The sequence below is a fragment of the Pangasianodon hypophthalmus genome, chromosome 17 (genome assembly GCF_027358585.1).
Source record: "Pangasianodon hypophthalmus isolate fPanHyp1 chromosome 17, fPanHyp1.pri, whole genome shotgun sequence".
NCBI lineage: Eukaryota > Metazoa > Chordata > Actinopteri > Siluriformes > Pangasiidae > Pangasianodon > Pangasianodon hypophthalmus.
Window position 1 is genome coordinate 23,809,476 of NC_069726.1, and position 22,341 is coordinate 23,831,816.

The following is a 22,341-nucleotide window of genomic DNA, read 5'->3' on the forward strand; positions in this document are numbered from 1 at the left end:
AATAAGAAGAAGAAGAAGAAGAAGAAGAATATTTATTAGAGCCACAGAGCTTTTTATTCCTGAATTTTCCACTGACAGAACACATTGGGTCCAAATTATTATTTATTATTTATACATTATTTCTAGTCTGATCTGCCTGAAACCAGTTTACTTCTAGTTAATTCTAGTGATCACTCTAATAACTATAATAAATCAGTAATAAATATAACAAAAATAAGATTTAAATGTTTATTTAATAGTCATGTAATTGAGCAATGCATGAGAATGAACGCTTTCGATTCTGAAAATTAAACCCCTGTCACATGCAGCTCATATTAGATAGATAGATAGATAGATAGATAGATAGACTTTATTAACCCCTCAGGGAAATTTGGGGAAGTTTTACAGTCATAATGTTGATAAAACGTAAAGTTTATTAAGTGGAGTTCCTCGGTTTGACCAGCAGATGGCGACAGCAGCTAACAGGAGCAGATAGCATGTGAAAATAAACTGTTTTATGGCTATAAAAGTTAAACAGAATGTCATTTGGTGTAATTTGAACTATAATTATATATAGACTGACACTTTCTGCTAAATCTGACACAGTTTTAAACCTTTCCCTAACGTTAAATGTTAGCAACGTCGCCAACACTTTTAGCTAATTAGCATTAACCCAAACACCAGTAGAACCAGGAGTGGAAAATACTTCAGTAATTGTACTTCTTTATTCTACTTAAGTACTTCAGTTTGTACTTTACTCAAGTATTATTTAAATTTAATCCTTTTACTCAAGTAAATTTACAAGAGAAAGAGTCTTTACATTTTCATCCTGGCCTGCAAAGTAGTTGCTAAAAGTCTCCAGTGCTATGGCTTCTTGTTTTTATTTATATATATATTTATTTATTTATCCCTCGCCGAGCTGCTGTGAGAATAATTTGTGATTTTGCTTTCTCCAATTGGTTTTTAAGACATCTAATCAAATCTACAGTTAGCTTTAAGCTTGGAGAATTTGCTAGCTAGGTTTGTTTTGTTGCTAATGCTACCTTAGCATTCATTTCAACAGTTAGCTTAGCAGCAAGTCAAATTCTAGATTTGTCTGATTCAGTAAAATATTTAAATAAACAAACAAATAAAATATTAACTTTTACAGTTTTTTAAATAAATGTAGATACTTTTAATTGAGTCAGACTTTGACAAATCCTAATACTTTTATTTACATACAGTTTCTCTGTACAGTTAGTTGATTAAACATTACAGCTGCTCGATAACTTTAATAATAAACACTAATAATAAAAAGTTTCATTACTCATAGCAAAAAGACATACATGAACTGTTTTTGCTTATCTTTCCTGTTGTTTCTGTACCAGTGATTTCACTTCCTGTTTGTTTAAAGTTTCAGAGCTTTTTCTGCTGTCTCTTAGTGTTATGGACACCTGTATCAGAATATCAGTTTTGGAGATATTCCCATGTGAAGTTTAGACTTTGTCACTTCCAGGAAAACAATTTAATTTTTTTTACTCATCCTGTACTAGTCTTCATCACACTCATGATGTTCTTGTTGACCATCTCAGTCCAGATTTATTCCCCTTTGCTGTTATAATAAGCTCCACTCTTCTGGGAAGCTTTCCACTAGATGTTGGAGCGTGGCTGTGGGGATTTGTGTTCATTCAGCTACAAGAGCATTAGTGAGGTCAGGCGCTGATGTTGGGATGTCGAGGAGGTCTGGGGTTCAGTCGGTGTTCCAGTTCATCCCAAAGGTGTTCAGTGGGGTTGAGGTCAGGGCTCTGTGCAGGACACTCGAGTTCTTCCACTCCAACCTTCACACACCATGTCTTCATGGAGCTCGCTTTGTGCACAGGGGCATTGTCATGCTGGAACAGGTTTGGGCCTCTTAGTTCCAGTGAAGGGAAACTGTAAAGCTACAGCACACAGAGACGTTCTATACAATTGTGTGCTTCCTGGTTTGTGGTAACAGATTGGAAAAGAACCACATGTGGATATGATGGTCGGGGTGCACATACTTTTCGCCTTATAGTTCCAAGAAGGTCAAATGAAACATGGGTTTCAGTGAAACAGCTGCTCATTCATTCTGTTATTAAACTCCTGGTCCGGTGGCGGTGGTTCCGGATTCATTCCCGGGAACGCTGGGCCATGAACTGGGAATACAGCCTGGATGGGAGGCCAGGGTAACACAGGGAAACACACACACACACACACACATTCACACACTCAGGGCAATTTAGCATCACAAGTCCACCCACTAGCGTGTTTTTGGGAGGTGGGACACTTACAGAAAAACACCACATGTTAATAATCACATGATTCAGGTGTGAAATTTACATTTTATATGTCAGCATTCTGTAGTGTAAGGTAGGGCCTGTGTTTTTATTCTCACGTGATTTCTTTCCACAAAATCTGTTTCTTTTCATACATAGGGTATATGAGTAATTCTTTATTACATGTGCTCACATATTGTCCACGTGAGGTTTATATTTATATTAAGGTTCAAGGTTCAAGGTTCTTTATTTGTCACATACATCTGACATACATGTGATGTAATGTAGTGAAATGTTTTTCCTTAGTTCCTCGTCCCACAGTGCAACAACAAACAGAACCAAAAACGAACTAAGACACACACACACACACACACACACACACACGGACACACACGGACACAATAAAAAAAGAATATAATAAAATATAGTACACTATAACATCAACATATTATATTAACAGCAACATTAACATTGTTTATGACAATGAAAGAGCATCTGTGAAACAAACACAGACAAGAGTGACTTCACAGAGGCCATGATGTAATCTCAGTGTGTGTGTGTGTGTGTGTGTGTGTGTGTCTCACAGCTGTGTGTGTAGACAGCAGCTGGGTGCCAGTCAGAGAGAGGACATACTGACACCGCCAACACACACATACACACTCATACACACTCTCAGCTTTGGAGGCTGGCACACACTGTCCACGACAGAGCGTTCTGTCCTGTAATATCTCTACGGTCTCCACTTTCTCTACCTCATAACTTACACACACACACACACACACACACACACATATATATATATATATATATATATTACACTACTACAAGAAAGCTATCGTTTAGAAAGCTGTCATTATATTCTACATTCTCAAGGTTCTTCATATTCATTATTCACTGCCAGTTTTTCACCAGTGTACTGATGTAAATCTGGTTAAATCTACTGTGTTCCATATCTGCACTACTACATTTAATTTAACTTATTGTATTTTATATTTTATATTTTGTATGTGTACGTGTTGTATCTTGCTACTGACCACGCTGCTGTAACACAAGAATTTCCCTCATGGGATCAATAAAGTCTATCTATCTATCTATCTATATATATATATATATATATATATATATATATATATATATATATATATATATATATATAGTAGTGTCCAGAAGTCTTAGACACATGCAAAGAAATGCTGTAGAGCAAAGATGCCTTCAAAAATAATGAAATTAAATGTATATATATACATATGGTGGTGAACGATATGATAAAATTATTAAATATTATATTACAATACAATACTTAAAATCATTTTTATGCATCATAATATTTTTGTTTGCAAATTTGTCTTTAAAAAAGAGGGAAAAGTAAAAATGTTTGAAATGTTATCAAATTGCAAACTTCCAATCTGTGGGTAAATGTATTCTTTTAAAGAAATTATAAAAATTTTAGAAAAAAAGTTATGATGATACCTGTGATATAACAGTATTGATACAATATTGATCATGATAATGATATTATATGGAGATATTGTGACATGCAGTATATACGATAAATACAGGATCCATTATGCTATTAAAGGAAAAGTTCAGCTTCGTGATTCCCCTTCACCTCAGATGGAGACTCAGGTAGGGGGTGTGGCCTAAAGTCTGGAGGCGGAGCTTGTATGTTAGAAGAGCTTCAGGTAATAATAAAATTAGCATTTGTTTTGTACAGTGTTATTGATGTGAGTGTGTGATGATTTAGATGTGCAGTTTGCACAGTAGCTGTAAGCTTTCATTACTTGTTAGCAACATAAACCTCGTAGCGCTTGTGCAAAACTATAGAAGCAATCTTCAGTCTTAACTAATTAACTACATTTGATGAGTAGAAAATTATTTAAACTTCATTTTTCATCTTGAAGGTTTTTTTTTCTTGAGCTTCTCATCACTCACACAGACAAATTAAAAATGTACACAAAAGCCCAATGGTACTTTGTCAATTCCGTGTCCTGGATATGTGTGTGTGTGTGTGTGTGTGTGTGTGTGTGGTGGCTCCTTGTTTGACTCTCCCGGGCCCCTCGATCCTCCTCGGTCCTCCTCACGCTCCACATTAACACATGAATGGCCGACTGCAACGGGCCAGCGTGGCTACGGACCCCAACAGAAGGCACTGGATTTGCAATTCAATCTTCAATCTGCTCAACCCCCAATCAGGACCGAGCCCGAGAGAGAGAGAGAGAGAGAGAGAGAGGGACTCTTAAATAGTCAAGCTTAATAATCATTTAAAACCTAATTATAACTATTTATTAAAACATCTACCATGTGTGACATTAATAATGCTGTTAAATAGCCTAATATACTGTATAAAGTATAAAATAATACTATTTATCAGGGATGATCAAAAATGATTTCTCATTTCTTTCATTTTTTTATATATCTTTGTACATAAATTATTCCTTTGAAAGGCCAAACAAGATGTTTGTTTCTGGCACAGAAATAAATATCTTAATAATTTGAAATAATCACTCAAATTATTACATTATTAAATTAGTAAATTATTATTATATTAATTATATCCCTTCAGGTGTATTCTCGTGGTATCAGGTCTTGTTGTTATTTCTTCCTTCATGATATTTAATGGGGACATAAATAACAACAAATGTAAAAAAAAAAAAAATAAAATAAAAATGTAAATTGGAGTTAAATATCAGGGACAAAAACATTACAGTCTATAAAAACTAAAACAATAATGAGAGTGATCAAATGAAAAGAAAAATAAACATTTTAGGCGTTATCCTCGCGCCTCGCAAAATTCGTCACTTCCTGTGACGGAACTAACTACTTCCGGTTTGAAGAGCCTGTCATGGCGGCGCCCATAGCGATACATCTGGAGTTCGGGTTTGTATGATTTCTTTGCCTCGATACGCGGTTGTAGTTTGTTTGTTTGTTGTTTTGCATCACGTGACATGTTGTTTATGACTCTTTTGACACAGTAACACTTTTGTCACTCCTGTAACGAGCGTTTATTGAAACTAAACAAGCCGTTTGGAGAAAGTCGCGTCCTGCTTCTGTGCTGCGGCTGTAGATCTGAGGCTGAAGTCCAAATGACTCTCTTATTGAACATGTAGTGCACTACTTTAGTGCACTTCTTTAGTGCACTACACAGGGCGCAGGACGCATTTATGTATGTCTTGTGTAAGTGCACTAATACAGGGAGCAGAGAGACATTCGGGTTCAGCTTAATGGCGATGTTTACTCTTAACAAGTATAGTAATAATAATAATAATAATACTTTCTTTTATATAACACCCTTAAAGAGGTCTCTAAGGTAATTTACATAGGAAAGGAAAATAGAAACAGAAGTACATTAGTACTCACAAGTGCATAGTAAAACAAAGTATATAAGCATGTATCAAAAACAGCTAATAATATATATATATATAGTCATCAAGTAAAAGCTATCCTAAAGAAATACGTTTTGGGAGAAGATTTTTAATGTGTCGTCATTGATTTACTGATTGATTGATTGATTTGACTGTTAAAGCCACGTCTAAAAGAGCTGGAGAGAGAAAACGTGCAAAAAATAAAACAGTACAAAAAGTGAAGAAGGAAACGGGAGCAAGTAAAAAATCTGAATTAATTTTTTTTATTAATAATTAAAAATAAGTAAATGGACAGAAAGGAAAATAGAATTTAAATTTAATAATAATAATATATTTAATAAAATATATTTGATAATATATATATTTTTAAAAAGTCATCAAGTAAAACCTATCCTAAAGAAATAAGTTTTGGGAGAAGATTTAAATAGACTAAAAGCCTGGGCTTCTCTAAGAGGAATTAAAAAAGAAAACGCCCCATCACCCGTAAATACATAAACGAGTCTGAGAGACAGTTAAAGAGCAGAACTGGAGGAGTGGAGATCACGATTTGGGCTGTAATGGGTTAAAAGCTCAGCCAAATACTGGGGAGTTAAACCCTGCGAAGCCTCGTGTCTGAGCGTGAGGATTTTAAAATCAACACGAAACGTGACAGGGAGCCAGTGCAGGGACACGGAAGTAGGAGTGACGTGATCCCCTGTCCTGGACCTGGTCAGGGTTCTAGCTGCTGAAGTTTGCACGTGCTGTAGCATTTCTCTTAAACGTTTCTAATCTGGAGTCTTTTCATGCATTTTATTGAAATAATTTTAGAATATAAAGTTGTAAATCTATATGTTTGTGTAAACAGGAGTTTGTTTCCTTATTTTAATGTCTGCAAAATACAGCAAAAAGACACAGAAAGGTTTGAAAGATGTAGCTCTGGTTTCTGATCTTGTTAATCATTAAACCAATTTATTTGCGATATTTATTTAATTTTCTCTTTTTGGAAAAGTATAGCAGAAAATTCAACACCTAAATTCATCTGTCCCTTTCAAATAAATCAGTAAACTCAAGTGATAATGAGTTTGAGAATGAGAAACCTAGAAACTGTGATCCAGAGTATCAGTGTAATGTTAACTTTAATCCCAATATAATGTGTCATCATTGATTGATTGATTGATTGATTGATTGGACTTTTAAAGCCATGTCTAAAAGAGCTGGAGAGAAGATAACGTGAAAAAAATAAAACAGCAAAAAAGTGAAGAAGGAAAAGAAAGCAAGTAAAAAATCTGAATAATTAGTTTTATTAATGATTAAAAATAGGGAGTGAATATTAAAAATAATAAGAGAAAGGAAAATAGAGTTTAAATTTAACTATCACATAATTAATGTTGGTGGAGTTATTAATATATTCTCTATTTAATTCAGTAGCTTTAAAAATAATAAAATTAGGGATGATTACCATAAATCACACACACACACACACACACACACACACACGTCTTTTCTGAGTGTGTGATGAGAATCTTTAGCACTTTATTCACTCTGTATGAACTCCATAGTGCTCCTCACAGTACATAGCAGCTGAGTTCACTTTAAAATATATTTTTCCATCAAATGCCTTTTTTCTTTGTGAATTTATTTTTATAGACCAGACGCAGTTGTTAAATTTGATGAAAGTGAATGTGCGCCTGTTAGGATTGTGCTCACTGGTGACAATCAGCTGAACATCTGGATGATCGTGATATAAAGCATCTGTATGATGTTCTGTTTGTATCTTCTGTTGCGTAATAGTGGGCGGAGCCTGGAGTTAGTTTCTTCTTGTGTAATTTTATTACGTGGTGCTGTATTATCTGTCCTGTGTGTTTCCTCTCTGTGCTGCAGTGTGTGTTGTTTCAGGATGAAAACATTGGTTGTGTCCTGTTTGGTGATGTTTGAACGTTTTCTTGTTGACTGTGTGACTCACGGTCACGTGGAACACGCGTCCAATCAGCTGCTTGTCACTGCGTAAATGATAAAATAAACCTTTTCACACTAGAGATTAGACACTTCGTTTTTTACTGCATGGTTAAAATATAGAAGAGTAAAGATTAAAATTACAGACTGAAGAAAGGCATGTATTTTAATCTTAGATTAAAATTACATTAGATTATTTTAATCTTAGATTATCATTCCAAACTTCCTTTCTTTATTCCGAATTTCCTCCTGAACCGCCTTCCTTCTAAACTTTCATTCATTCTTTCTTTTTTCTTTCTTTCCATCTGGACTTCATTTGTTTCTTCCGAACTTTCTTCTGAACATTTGAAATTCCTTCTGAACTTCTTTCTTTCCTTCTAAACGTTCTTCTTTCTAAACATTCTATCAAAATTTAAGACTATCTTCTGAACTTCTTTCCTTTCTTCTGAATTTCCTTCTGAACTTCTACCTTCTGAAATTCTTTCCATCTGAGTTTCATTCTGAACTTCCTTCCTTCCTTCCTTCCTTCCTTCCTTCCTTCCTTCCTTCCTTCCTTCCTTCCTTCCTTCTGAACTTTTTTTTTAACAAACTTTCTTCTGAACCTCCTTCATTAGAAACTTCCCTCTTTCCTACCTTCCCTCCTTTCTTTCCCTTCCTTTCCTTTGTGCTTGATATTAAACTCTACATCATAGATTTTGTACTAACAGATGATTGGATGTAACAAATGAAGCATTAAATGCATTAATGTCAGTTTGCAGAACACAGACCGCTGTACTTTATAAAATAGTTCAGTTCAGTTCTTTCCACTTTGGCCTTTAGAGATTAATCCGTATTTGTGCCACAGACACTCAGAGGGCTGAACTTAAGCTCTGTCTGGAGTCTTAAATCAGATGTAGAAGCTAAAAAAACACACATCATCTTTCTTTCAGTTGACTACGTTTAGTGAATAAATGCAGAGAATCTGCGTGAACAAACCTCATCCCGAGGTCACGCGTGCTGTAAAAGTTAACGCTTGGCACCGTATAAAAGTCTCTCGGCTTTTAAGTTACGGCAGAATCGCGGCTCATTGTGTGTGTTTAAAAGAGTGATGGTGTGTGTGAGTGGCCTTACTGACCCTCTCCGACTCTCTGTGCTGCTCGAACTCGGGCCAGCGGCCAAAACCCGAGGATCTGGAGGACAACTGGGCTTTCTGCAGGAGATGTGAGCGCTCTTTATGGAGCCTGCACCTGCTGCTACGTCTCCCTCAGCGTCGCGCTGCTTCACTAACATCAACACCATCTCGCTTTCATACACACGTCTTACACCACTTTAATCTGGATTAAATCAACGCTGTACCAAACCTTGTGTAGAATAATCAGCATTTTAATCCTGGTTTTAATTTTATAGGAAACATATACATTCTCTTTAATCCCATTGCTCCTGGATTTTAAATTTCAGTCAGGAATTCATTTTAATCCCGACGCTGAGCTGCTTTAAACTTTTAAAAAATCTGCCTTCAATTTTTCAAAAGATTTTACCATTTTCACTCCAAAGGAAAGAAAACAAATGATCAATAATATCTGATCTCAGGAAGGAACGGTCAGAATTAATCCCAGCTCAAGGTTTTAATCAAAATTAAGGATTTTAATCACTGATTTAATGAGCCAGGGTTAAATTTAAAATAAATTAGATCAAAAATTTAGATCAATAAATCCTAGATGAATCCTACATTCTGTTTAATTTCATCCTTTTCATTCATTTTATTTCATTCTAAGTCCGTTTAAGCCCACGTGCAGTTTGTTTAGGACAGTATGCACGGAGGTGTTTTTAATTTTAATCATCTGATCATTCGATTGTTTCCGAATGAGGTTTTTTTGTTCATTTTGCACGTCGCTCCATGGCTTGAAGTTGGTTTTTCTCTTTTGAGAACTCGTTGTCGAGTGTGACAAGCAGGTCAGGAGTCTCATTATAGCCCCTGGCACCTAACAGGAAGTCCATCTGCTCTGAAAAATCCCTAAAAATGCCTTTACTAAAGCCGTGGTGAGTAACCGTCCTCCAGATTCACCTCGAATACACTCTTCGGAAATTTAGAACCCATAAATTTTCTTCGCTTGGCCCCCTGGGGGAGCCTTTAAAGAAATTCTGTAGGATCCGTTGCACTGCTGCTTGTTAGAGATACTGTGTGTAGTCAAGTGTATTACTGGAGGCAATCGGTTGTCGGATTAAACAGAAATAAATCAGTTTATTGAAGCACGATCACAAGGCAGGAATTCTCACTGTTTTAATAGTGCCTTTCTGATTGAACATTTATTTAATAATAATAATAGATTTTATAAAATGCAATGCAGAATAGTTATTGTGTACATTTGGAACAATTTCAGCCAAACACTGGCCACAATATGGCAAACTCTGTCTGGTTTATGAACAAAAAGAGAGCAGGAAATGTCATCAATGATTTGTCAAAAGTGGCTCAGAGAGAACGATGTACATTTATGATTGTATAACTTGTTTTGAGTGTCACTTTGTTTACGTTTACATGAACACTATGTTCACGTGAATAATAATGAGTCATTTGGGAGTCCAGAGAGTCGACTCTTTAGTGAAGTGACTCACTTAAAAGAGCCGGAAATGTCATCAATGATTTGTCAAAAGAGAGAGAAACTTGGAGGCTTAGAAAGACAGATGTACATTTACACTTACATTTACATTTACATGAACTCTACGTTTACGTGAATAATCCCAATTCAGCATTAAATTGATCAAGTGTAAAAATGGCGTCTGTGATTCGCTGAAAAATAACAATCTAACAACGTTTCACCAAAACCATGTGACCACGTAGAGCTTAGTTAGTGATTTTCGCTGTAATTGAGGAAAGAAGTCTGATTATCTATCACAAACCGTGAATAAACACTGGAATCAGATAATAAAGGCATTATAACGTTCTTATAACCTTATTATTACGTTGTTATTATTTCGTTATTATTAAGCATGTTAGCCGGAGCAGCTTCAGAACGTGGTCTGAGAGGAGGAGAGCTTCCTGCGGAGTGACTGTGGAGAGAGCCGGTCCTCTTAATGACTGAGAAAAGGCAAAGCGGACGAGAGGAAGTCGTGCTTTTGTTAGATCACTTTGTTCTAGGAACGAATCTGTGTGAGTCTCTGTGGGAGAACTGATCTGCTTTCATGTGCAGCTTTAATTTACATTAACCAGAGTTTCTTTTATCCCACAGCTCTGTCGAATTCTGGCTTCTGATTGGTCAGAAGGTGTTGATTAATGTTCTCTAACAGCAGCTCTGACAGTAGCGCAGGTTTATATTAATATTCTAATATTCCAGCAGGTTATCGTTTCTATAGTAACAGCTCATACACAGGGACTTGTACGGATAATAAACGGATTAAAAAAGTACGTGTAAGTGTTGATATGGTGAATTCTTTTTTAATTTATGTAACATTTATGGAAGGAGTCTCCAGTGTCAGCGCTTTGTAACAGTCAAAGGTAAAGCTGTTGTTAAAGCTCGTACAGCTTTATAGATTTGATTGTTACCAAATTTTAAGAAAAAAAAAACAATTCTTGCTTTTTTTTTTGTTTGTTTAAAAAAGTGCAATAGATGCAGATTAATGTCAGATTCATAGAAACGTTTTGTCATGTTTTCTGTTTCCTTTTTCAGAGGAGGAGCCGAACTCCTGTTTGATGGAGTCAAGGAGCACCATGTGACACTTCCCAGCCAATCAGAACCCTGTAAGTACAGTCACATTGCGTCAGGATGTGTGTGTGTGTGTGTGTGTGTGTGTGTGTGTGTGTGTCGGGATTAGGGCTGAGCGATATGACGACATAATAATGATATTGGGATAAATTATGACACCACACACTTCTGAGATACTGTGATATCTTTTTATTATTTATTTTATTTTATTTTACTTAATAATTACAAACTGACTGAAAGCAGCTGATGTTGATGTTGAAAGTTTGTATTCAATTTTTAAAATTAAAAAAAAAAATTAAATTTATTTGGTTTTGTTTTTATTTTCTTCTCCTTTTCAGTGTTCAGTATTTATTTATTTATTTATTTATTTATTCATTCACTCACTCACTCACTCACTCACTCACTCATTTAGTTATTTATTTATCTTAAATATTTTTAATAAATATATTTTTTAAATAAAAATTAAATAAAGTATCATTGAACAGGTGTTTATTTAAAAATACAGCTCTAGCAGTGATCACTTTTGTTTACAAACCTGAATATCCTGACGCGTATCGTTTATCCTAGAAATGTTTTGGAAAATCGTGATATGATATTTGTGTCATATCTGTTCAAACGATTCATTTCTCTTACCTGTTGGTTCTGATTTTATAGATTTCAGTGTGTAGGTCAAATTTCTTTGTTAAATGTTTATTACATTTAAAGCAGGAACTTTGTGTATAAAAACCCGTTTGTGTTTGTGATGTCACAAACTAGGCTCAGATTCTTTCGAACCAATCACGTCTCATATGCAAATTATTAGTGGATGATACTCTAGAAAGATTAAGCTGTAGAAACGAATGCAGCTAATGTTAGCGATGAACAGATGGTGGTTGCCATGGTAACGTTATATAATGTTAGTGGACATGGTGGTGGTGGTGGTGGGGGGTCTAATTTGCATATCCATGTATATTCATAGAGTGTTGCATTTTTAATGAGGGTAAAAGTCTCTTTAAAGGTTCCCTGGACAGTTACTGGTTCTTGGCTTGCTAAAGGGGTTCCACTTGGAACCTTCTGAAAGAGGAACACTGTTGTAGTGTTCTACCTAGAACCTGCCATAGAGAGGAAGACAAGAACCCTTTAGAGTGCTAGATTTATTCTTCTTTCTAAGAGTGTGTAGATGTATTGATGTTCCTCGGGCATTTTTAGGACACTTTTGGAGGAAAAAGGGTTCCTCAAGGGTTCCTTTGAGGGTTAATGGTTCTAGATCTCTCCTTCTTCTGAAAGAGAAGACCTCCAGAGACCTTTTAGGGTGATGGATGGAGTGTAGTTTAACAGGAATTGCAAAAAAAAAACACACAATGATTGATTATTGTGCATAAATTACCGCACAGCGCAGCTGGATTCTGGTCAGAAGGTGTTGATTAATTTTCCAGAACAGCAGCTCTGACAGTAGCGCAGCTATAAATTGTAATTATTGGTAAGTTGGTGTGGTATAAGAGGAATAAAACGTGCGTGGACATGCTGCTATAGGAACGATTGTTTTATTCCTGACATGTTAAAGGCGAGTGAACATCACGCAGATTGATCTCAGAAAGTTCTTCAGTATAACTGTGAGCAATATTGGACCTCCTCGTGTCTTCAGAAGTGACTTTCCTTCCTTCTCTCTAAATCAATTCTTGATTATTCTCATTATCGACAGCTTAATTAGTTCCATACATCTCAGCTGGTATCTGTCCCGGAGGCGGAGGAAGGAACGCGATGATGGAATTCATCTGTGATGGAGCAGGAGAAAGGCTTTTCTTCTTGGATTTTAGCTTGGACCAAAAATGTTTTTAAAAAAAAAAAAAGAAAAAGAAAAGCTCAAGCATAGTGAGGAGACAATATGATAAACATATCACAATAAATATCACAGTTCTCCAGACATCACTGCGATACGTAAAATTTACGTAGAATGATGTTTAGGTTTGCAAACAAATTTCCCGAAATACAGTAGTGGTGCATGTTTTTAAAAAAAAATGTTCAGTAAAGCTTGAATTAATTCTGAGTTTAAATTAAAAAAAAAATTAGTTATACTAAATAACAGTGAAAATGAGAAATAAAATGAATCTAAAAAATTTAGCATATAACATTTACTTTTTTTGTACTCTTTTATATTACAAAATTCTAGTATCTAGATAGTTTGTAATTATTTAAAAAATAATTAAAATTTTATTTTGAAAAATCACAGCATCTACAATATCTCCAAAAAGTGAAAATTTATCATGATATCGTTATTATATCGTTATTATATCGTCATTATATCGTCATTATATCGTTATATCGTTGAGCCCTAATCCTGAGGAATCTCCTCACTCGCTTTTCTCATCTCCTTCACTTTCACTTAAACAACAATAGAGCTGAACCCTGTGTCCATCCTTCTCCCTGTCCTCCTCCTCCTCCTCCTCCTCCTCCTCCTCCCATCCACCACCAACATCTGTGAGCCTCCTCAGCCTCGGCCATTCTCTCTCTAACTGCTCCATTATGGAGCCTCTTTCACTTGTAAATGCGGTCAGTGATATTGTCGATGGGGCTTTTATGCCCAGTGCCGGGGTCACACTGAAGGTATGGAGTGGGGTAGGGGCGCGAGGAGGCCTAGCAAAGACGGGAGGGATGACGCTTACAAAGCACCAAGTGCTGGTTTTGTGTGCAGTCATTTTTTTTTTTTTTTTTTGGAGAGGGGGATGATGTGATGTGGGTTCTGCTTTTGAAAGAAGGATCCTCCTCTTTCAGATTCCTGCAGGCTTCCTAGTGAGGCTTCGGGGTGAAAGTGGTGCGAGGGTGAAGCGAACACGGTCAGCGCTGAGCTCGGGGTGATTTCAGGAGATGTTTAACGATGACTCAGTACGAGGAACGTGCCGATAATCGGTTATACGATATATAAGAACGTTTGTTATATGTAACAGATGAACTTATTTTACACTACAGCTGTTAAATCTGACACACTCGACACTAACACGTCATTCTGAGCACTCTGTAATGTTCAGTAATTAATCTAATGGCTCTGTGTGATGTATTTTTAACACCAAAACAACATCTTTTTCACAAAATGTCATTCGAGCATGTTTGGACAGAAAGCTGCTAGCTAGCTATGAAACTAATTTTTATCACCGCTCCAGCTAGAGATTTTTCTGAAAAGAAAAAAAAAACTTATGCATTTTGTCCTTACATTTTATTTAAGTTTTAGCTTTCTGAATACTTGTTACAAATCTCAAACCTCATTATTCATGATTATTACTTTTACTAGCCATCAAATGAATCATGTTTAATCATTTTAACTTTTTTTCTTTTAACATAAATCCATATCACCGTTTTTAAGATCTGTCTATTTGTGTCCCTTGTGCTTTAAAAAGAATTTGAGCTCATGTCATTTTTATTACACTTTTAGTACGAAAAAAAACCCATTTCTTAAAGATTCCTTGGATAGTGCTGGTTGTAGATCTCTAAAATGGCTCTAGTTGGAACTTCTTCTGATACATTTATGGAAGGAGTCTCCAGTGTCAGCGCTTTGTAACAGGCAGAGGACGGATTAGAGTAAGATTTTGACGCAATACTCCACTTGAGTATAAAAGTCTAACTGGTCTTTGTGAGCGTTCTGTTTATTTAGCTGTAACACAAATTGTGTGTAAGGTCAGGCAAATGTTTCCTCGTGTGTGTGTGTGCGTGTGTGTGTTTGTGTGTGTAGCCTTTTCCCCAACGCACTGAGTTCGCAAACATTCGGAGGTGTGTGTGTTTTACCGGCCCTCCAAACCTCCATAAAACAACGGGAGTAGAACAGCAGCGGGGTCATCGCCTTGGTACTGGAGTCGCCACGACAACCGGACCACAAAAGTGGACCCTGAGAGGGAATGTGGACCTTCCTGAGGCCAGAGGATGACCTTGGAGCTCCTGTGTGTGTGTGTGTGTGTGTGTGAACGAGAGAAAGTCAAATATCTCACTCACTCTATGTCATGGATGGCTGATTGTGATCGCTCAGCGAAATCCCCGCCCCAAATTTCTGTTTTATACTCCAAATCTGTGAGTGATTGATGAGCTCGCAGCACACACACACACACACACACACACACACACACACACACACATCATTGTCGCAGACAACACAGATGTCTCTCGCATCGCTATCTATATGAATGACATCAGCTCCTCCCACCTGCAGATAATAACAACAATGACGATTGTTGTGCAAAAACACGCCAAAAAAAACCCCACGGAGCCTAGCTTAGCCGCCACGCTACACACTACACACTACACACTACACACTACACACTACACACCTTCGTCCTCCTTCGCAGCCACTATCCCAGCATGCACCTGTGATGGCTGCTGTGATGCAGACTGCTCCCTTTTTCCCCTCCTCCTCCACCTCTACCTCTTCCTCCTCATCCTTTCCTCCCCTTTTATGAGTGTAAAAAGAAGTATTGATGAAGAGGTGGGAATCTCCGCTCAGTTTGTAGGACACGCCCTCGCTTTCCTTTTTATTAAAACTCGCCCCAGTGGAGGAATGATGTGCGCAAAAGTGATTGCTTCTGTTTTTAGCCTCGTGCTCTCGGTGCGCGTCGATATTCATTGCCTGGACGTTGCACCGAGGCAGGCATCACTCTTATGTATGGACGCCGGGGCGCGAGCTAGCCGGCCCGCGAGGTAACGCCGATCGTTACACGGCCGAGGAGCTTGACAGCGATCCAATTAACCTGAAACAGCCTCCATCGCTCGCCTCCTGCCTTTCACACTGAGAGTGAAGGAGCGCACTTGCACGCATGCTGATGCTGACACTCTGAAACGCTCCGTCTCTAGTGGGAAAAGAAGCGTACTGAGCGCTTACGGCACGCCTTTCCTGACTTTCCTCTCTGCTCTATTTACACTCAGTACAGCATCACAATGGCGGACACTCTTCTGCCGCGCTGGTGCGTCATCATGTCTCATGTCTCATGTCTCCTCAAACACTCCCCCACCCCTTTCCTTAAATCCTCCACACTGTGTTCCCCCGGTCTCTGAGTCACTGCGGAGGTTTCACAGCTCTCCAGAGAACTCCATCATCTTCCTCTGTGACTCTCAGTGTGGAGAAAACCGAACGTGGGAAAGCGCCTCAGCGTGATGTAGAGGAAAGAGGCTAGTTAAAGCAGAAGGAAGGAAGGAGAAAGAGGGAGGAATAAATACAAAAAGGGAGGAAAGAATGGAATAAACACACTTAAAATATAAAGGAAGGAGAAGAAGTAAGGAGGAAAAGAAAGAAATGAAGGACAACAGAAAAAAGGAATAGAACGAAAGGGGAAAAGACAGAACGAAGGAAGAAAAAAGGCAGAAAATAGGAAGGAAGGAATGGAGGAAGGAACTGACAGAAGAGAAACAGGAAGGACAAAAAGAAGGAAGAAAGCAATAGAAAGAAGGGGAAGGAAGGAAGAAAAATAGAAAGGAAAGACAAAAAAGCATAAAAGAAGGAAGAAAGTAACTGAAGGAAGAGATAAATGAAGTACAATACATGAGGGAAGGAAGGAAGGAACAAACAAATGACAGGAAAGAAGGAAGGAAAAAGGCAAAAAAGGAAGGAAAAGAAGGATATGATGTAAGGAAAATAGGAAAGAAAAGACAAAAAGAAGGAAGCAATGGAACAAAGGAGAGGAAAGAAGAAAAGGAAGAAAATAGGAAGGAAGTAGGGAAGAAAGGTAAGAAAGAAAAATAGAAAGAAGGAAAGACACGAAGGAATGAAGAAAAGAAGGAAACAAGGTAGAAGGGAGGAAGTGAAGGAAAAGAAAAAGCAAGGACAGTAGAGGAGAGAGGAAAGGAAATAGGCAGAAAAGAGGGAGGAAAATAGAAATGAATGACTAAAGTAAGGATGTAAGGAGTGGAAAAAAAGGAAAGACAAAAGGGAAGGAAGGAATGTTGGAAGGATATAAATAAAGACAGAAAGGAATGAAGGAATAAAAGGACTGACTGACTGCAAGCGAGTGATTATTTTGCTGAAAGTAAACAGGTGATGTGTTGATGATTTTAAACACAGATTCAATATCGCAGCGTCTCGGCTTATTGTTTATGGTGTGTTATTGACTGCATTAAAAAATCACAGGTATCCCCTTTAATGCATCAACTGCAGTAACAAACACACTTCAGCATTTTAGCGAATTATATTCTGGCTAATGTTAATATTGATGATAATAATGGAGAACGCCGGTGAATATTGGGCGTGTGTGTGAAGCGCTGTTTGGGCGTGCTCTAAAGGTTCGACCAGAGACGGATGTTTATTTCGAGGCTTAGCTCCTGGTGCGACATTCCAGCGTAGGTTCATTGTGTTTCATATGGATGAGCCTGAAAGTCTGTTGTTTTGTTTTTTTAACGAAACAAGACACATTTTTTGTACCGCTGCTTCTCTAATCAAACCAGAGCACCTTCTCAGTAAGGTTTAGGTATTTCTGTTCCTCCCCCTCCCCGTCCGTCCCTCCTCCTGCGTCTCCCTCACCCCTATTTTGAGGAGGAAAGTGGTTCAATCCTGTAATGGAGGCTGATGATGCTGTGTTGATGTTGCTGGACCAGAGACTCGCTGTGTGTTCTGTCACTGTTCACTGTATAGCCATATGCACATACACACACTCGCACATTCTCCATCACTGTCACACTACACACACACACACACACACACACACACACACACATAATGCGCATCACACAATGCATGCAATGAAATGTTGCATTATCTCTGGACTGTTCCAGGTTTTTTTTTTTTTTTTCATCATCAGTGTTTTTAGGGTTGCCTATACATCTGGATGAACTGGCAAATTAAATAGCGTGATTTAAAAATAAGGAACGAAACGACGGTGCTTTACGCACACGGTTCCTCCATTTCATTTTAATTTCAACACGGGGAGCGTTGAACGTTAATATCCATCAATCATCCTGCTCTCCTCCGCATTTCCACGCCGCAGAGACACCACAGAGACGCCATGTTCCCGAAAACACTGATTTCAGCCGCGTTCTCCTTCCTGTAGCGTTTCGCCTTCTGCATCACACACCACCATGAAACTAAAGGCCTCGTATTTTCATCCGAATCTGTATTTTGCGGTGTGTCGCAGTTTTTTATGTTTTCCTTTTCCATACATCACCCCTCCTCCCTCCCACCCTCGCCAGTCCTGTCGCGCCACTTCGACCGTATCTGTCTCTCCCTGCACTCTGACCTCTAACCTTTGACCCTCGGTGGCTCTTTTGCAGGGGACGTGAAGCAGCTGCTGGTGTGGATTCGGGAGAACCTGCTGAAGGAGAGGCCCGAGCTCTTTGTGCAGGGAGATTCTGTGTAAGTACACACACACACACACACACACACACACACACACACACACACACACACACATATACGCGCGCACGTGCACGAGCAAAAAAACAAGGATACGAGGTACATATTGTTTTTGTCGGACAATGTATAAAGGAATAAAGATAAAGGAAATACACTCTTATTGACTATCTTAGATTATGAAACGTTGCAGTAATGTTGTATTAAGGTTATATTAAGGTTATATGTGTTTTATAGATTGTCTGAGATTATTGCAGATTACTAGCATAAAATATTACAGATTAAAAGCTACATTTATGACTATTTTATGAAATATCCCAGTTGTTTTGTGTCTGAGCATGATGGATGTGTCACCGTATTGCTTTTTGCACACACTGCACTACAATTTCTGTACAATTTTATATCCTTAATGCAGAAATCCATCCATCATATGTGTGGGATTATTTAATCTAAAAGAATTATAACCCCGTACATGACATTGCATCAGATCTCTACACTAATGCTATTGTTTAATAATATTTTATACTACAGACAACAACATGCTGTATGCTATAGCACTATATCAGGTTATAATATTACATCTAATTATATTCTTTAAATGTGTACACTGGTTAGTGTTTTATATAACAGGTTTTTTTTAGTTTGTCAGGACAGAATTTTTTTTTTTGAATACTATTTAAATCTTTATTATATTGATGAATTCAAATTAAACAAATTCACTACTAGCTGCTTAGGTTATGTCTTTGAAACATGTTTTCTTAACTCTTTGGCTAAATATCTGAATTGTGTTGCTTGAAGAAATAAAACGGCTCTGAATTCGAATTGTTCCAGTGTAAAATAACGTAACTGTAAAAATGAAATGAAACAGCATTATGTTATCCCCTGTGTAGCGAGATGAATATAGTGATTGATTGGGATTTTATCTGACTGTGTAAATGATTCCTGTGTAAACATGGTGCATTTCTTTAATGGCTCTTATGTAGTATAAGAAATTTGGGGAAAAATATCATTAAAACAAAACATTATTGTAGAAAAATGAATAAAAATGCGTATTAAACATTACAACTTCTAATTCATTACCTTTTATCTGACATGACAACATCAGGTAAATATTCTCAAGTAGATAAATATTAGAAGAGTGCATTTTTAAAGGAATTATACAGCTTTAATATATAAATCTACTCCAACTGTCTTTGTAGAGAGAATTGACAACATTATTAAAACACAATAATATAAAACGAATGAAGATGAGGTACATCTGAGCTGGGTTGTTGTTTCCGCAAATCACTTATTAAACGTGCCGATACAGTGTTTGTTACTTCAGAGCTTTTGTGATTTTATTTTTTCCCCTTTATCTCTCTATTGACTTCTTTTTTCTTTTTTCTTTTTTTTTTAAATAAATTGTTGTCGTAAGCTGCTTTATGCTTTGTGTGTTATCGGTGTGGATCACGTCAAGTAAACGAGCGTCTCTGCTTTCTCTTCCACAGGAGACCCGGCATTCTCGTATTGATCAACGATGCAGACTGGGAACTGATGGTGAGCCGTGTGTGTGTGTGTGTGTGTGTGTGTGTGTGTATGTGTGTGTGTCCATGATCAGAAGATCAGTCCACTTCCCCTGTTTTAATGACCTGCTCATTTTTTCGGGCCGTGTGTCACTTCTTTTCTCCATCCGTCTGATGTGCGGGATGGCCGCTCCGGGTCAGTCGTTCAGGAAAAACCGCATATCGGCATCTCCTGGTAATTTACGCAAACACAGTCAATGAGGGAAAAGTCGATGTCTTCACAGCTGTCGATGATGGTCTAAAACCCACAAATCAAGCACTGATTTAAAGTTCGGTACCGGGTCGCTCCGTTTTTATGGCTTTAACATAAATCTCATTTGTAATAGCTTTTAGCTCGGCCCCTTGTCTCATGCGGCCGCTAATAAACATCGAACAAGTGCTTTTCTTTTTAAGGCCCTTTTGAAGAAATATTCGGCACGGATCATTAAAGCTAATGGTGGTGTTTTGTGTGTTTGTGTGTGTGTGTGTGTGTTATTGTGTGTTGCTTTTTTTTTTTTTTGCTCAGTAAATAACTAGAAATCATTAATCAGAATGTGTGTGTGTGTGTGTGTGTGTGTGTGTGAGAGTCTAGGGTGAGTTGGAGTACCAGCTTCAGGACCAGGACAATATCGTTTTCATCTCCACACTTCATGGAGGTTAACGGATTCTAAAACATCACACACACACACACACACACACACACACACACATATACATACACACCATATATCCACGCCTTCGGTCTCGATGCTCTACGCTACCCATCCTCCATCCTCCAGCCTCTCGACCAATCTGGCGAGCCAGTCTTGACTTGTTTTGATTTTTTAGCCCAATTAAAGAGCACGTCGGTGGAGCGTGGGCTGAGACAGGATCGTCTCGGCGCTCTACCTGCCCCTCGGTTCGATGGATGGGGTCACATCGGGGCGCATTCAGAGGTCATTCCGTCTAGCCAACGTCCAGATGGATTCTCCAGAGACGTGCACCAATCACTCACACTCTCGCCTCAAGAAACGGAAAAATTTCCATTTCCATTTGTTTGTGTCTGGACATCTTTGTTTTTTCTCTCGTTTTTGAATAAATAAATATGATTTGCTTTTTATAATTATATTTCTCAGATACTTAAATGGCATTTTTTTTTCGTTGTGGAAAAACTACTAGTTTTAATAAACGCCTCATTGATTTTGAGGTTCGTGAAAAAGTCAAATATAAAGGCTTAGGTCTAATACATTTCAGCTGCCTGTCTCCGAGCTTCGATTTCTGCCTGGGATTGTCCGCATCGCCTTGACATTTTATCTCCTGTTTTTTAAAAAGATAAGGATACGGGGTATCTCCAGCTTTAGGCTGGTTTATAGTAGAGCTTTTGCACCCAGTGTCACCAGATCAGGATTTTTTGTTCTAGACAAATGTTTTTTTTTAACCACACATGCCATTTAAAAGTGGCTTTGAGCGAGGGACAGAATTTAGGATGCTTTTGTTAGTGCTTTGTGTCATGTTTAGAAACAATTTTTAGAAATTCTTGGAATAATTTGGGTTTTTTTTAATCCCATTTTTAGAATTTCTTTTATTTATATATTTTTTAGAAATGACCAAACACAGTTTTTTAGCATTGCAATGCAATAAGTGCAGATTTATTTTTAAAAAATCTTTGATATTATAATTTATAAGATATTTTAGGTTTTATTTAATAAATTACACATGCAGAAAAGGAGAGGTTTTTGATATTTATTTATTATATTGTTTAATATAATTTACTCACAGTGTGAGGTGGTTTATAGAGAATCTGTGATAGAAAAAGTGTCTCAAATCTTTCAGTTCTGTTTTCATCCCTTCTTTGGATTATATAGCATTAATCCAGTTTGTTATATATTCACCTCAGAGCTTTTAAATCTTTTTTTTTTTTTTTTAGTTTGGAGCATGGCAGGCCTGATTTACATCTCCACATCCTACAGAAACAATAGCAGTAAACACTGCATGGTCTTTCTTGTTGCAGATTGATTTTGATCCTACTTTAAGACCCATTTCCTGATCCTGGGGTCCCCTGGAATATTCATTAGGGGCGAACCCGCGGGATCCACTGAAGAGTCGATTTGCAACGGAAAACTGTATGATAATAGTGTAGCCTAACTATAATACAAATGCTAATGAGCTGGAGGGAGAGAGAAAACACCCCAGTGTCAGTGTTTGAGTTGTGTGTGTGTGTGTGTGTGTGTGTGTGTGTGTGTGCGCAGGCAGATGAAGAGAGTAAACATTGTTCTCCTGCGGCGTGACCTGTCA

The 22,341-nt window shown here is 37.6% G+C and overlaps 1 protein-coding gene across 2 annotated transcripts; it reads left to right on the forward strand.

The window, feature by feature from the left end:
- The first annotated feature begins 5,024 nt into the window (after window positions 1-5,024).
- Window positions 5,025-21,174, forward strand: urm1 (ubiquitin related modifier 1). Of its 2 annotated transcripts, none has more exons than XM_034312337.2 (5): window positions 5,025-5,132; window positions 11,194-11,264; window positions 18,448-18,529; window positions 20,014-20,062; window positions 20,653-21,174. In XM_034312337.2, exons 1-5 carry the CDS (start codon window positions 5,098-5,100, stop codon window positions 20,662-20,664), a joined length of 249 nt encoding a protein of 82 aa, XP_034168228.1. In that variant the 5' UTR covers window positions 5,025-5,097; the 3' UTR covers window positions 20,665-21,174. The 2 variants fall into 2 exon arrangements, with proteins under 2 accessions (XP_034168228.1, XP_026798320.1); XM_026942519.3 differs by having other exon boundaries at window positions 5,028-5,132; window positions 20,660-21,174.
- The last annotated feature ends 1,167 nt before the right edge of the window (window positions 21,175-22,341 follow it).

What these genes read in the sequence shown, in the direction of transcription:
- urm1 (XM_026942519.3), top strand. Translation starts at nt 5,098, where the DNA reads ATGGCGGCGCCCATAGCGATACATCTGGAGTTCGG. An exon ending in GCGATACATCTGGAGTTCGG is followed by an intron (nt 5,133 to 11,193) that starts GTTTGTATGATT and finishes TTCCTTTTTCAG; the next exon opens with AGGAGGAGCCGAACTCCTGT. An exon ending in ATGCAGACTGGGAACTGATG is followed by an intron (nt 20,063 to 20,659) that starts GTGAGCCGTGTG and finishes GTGAGAGTCTAG; the next exon opens with GGTGAGTTGGAGTACCAGCT.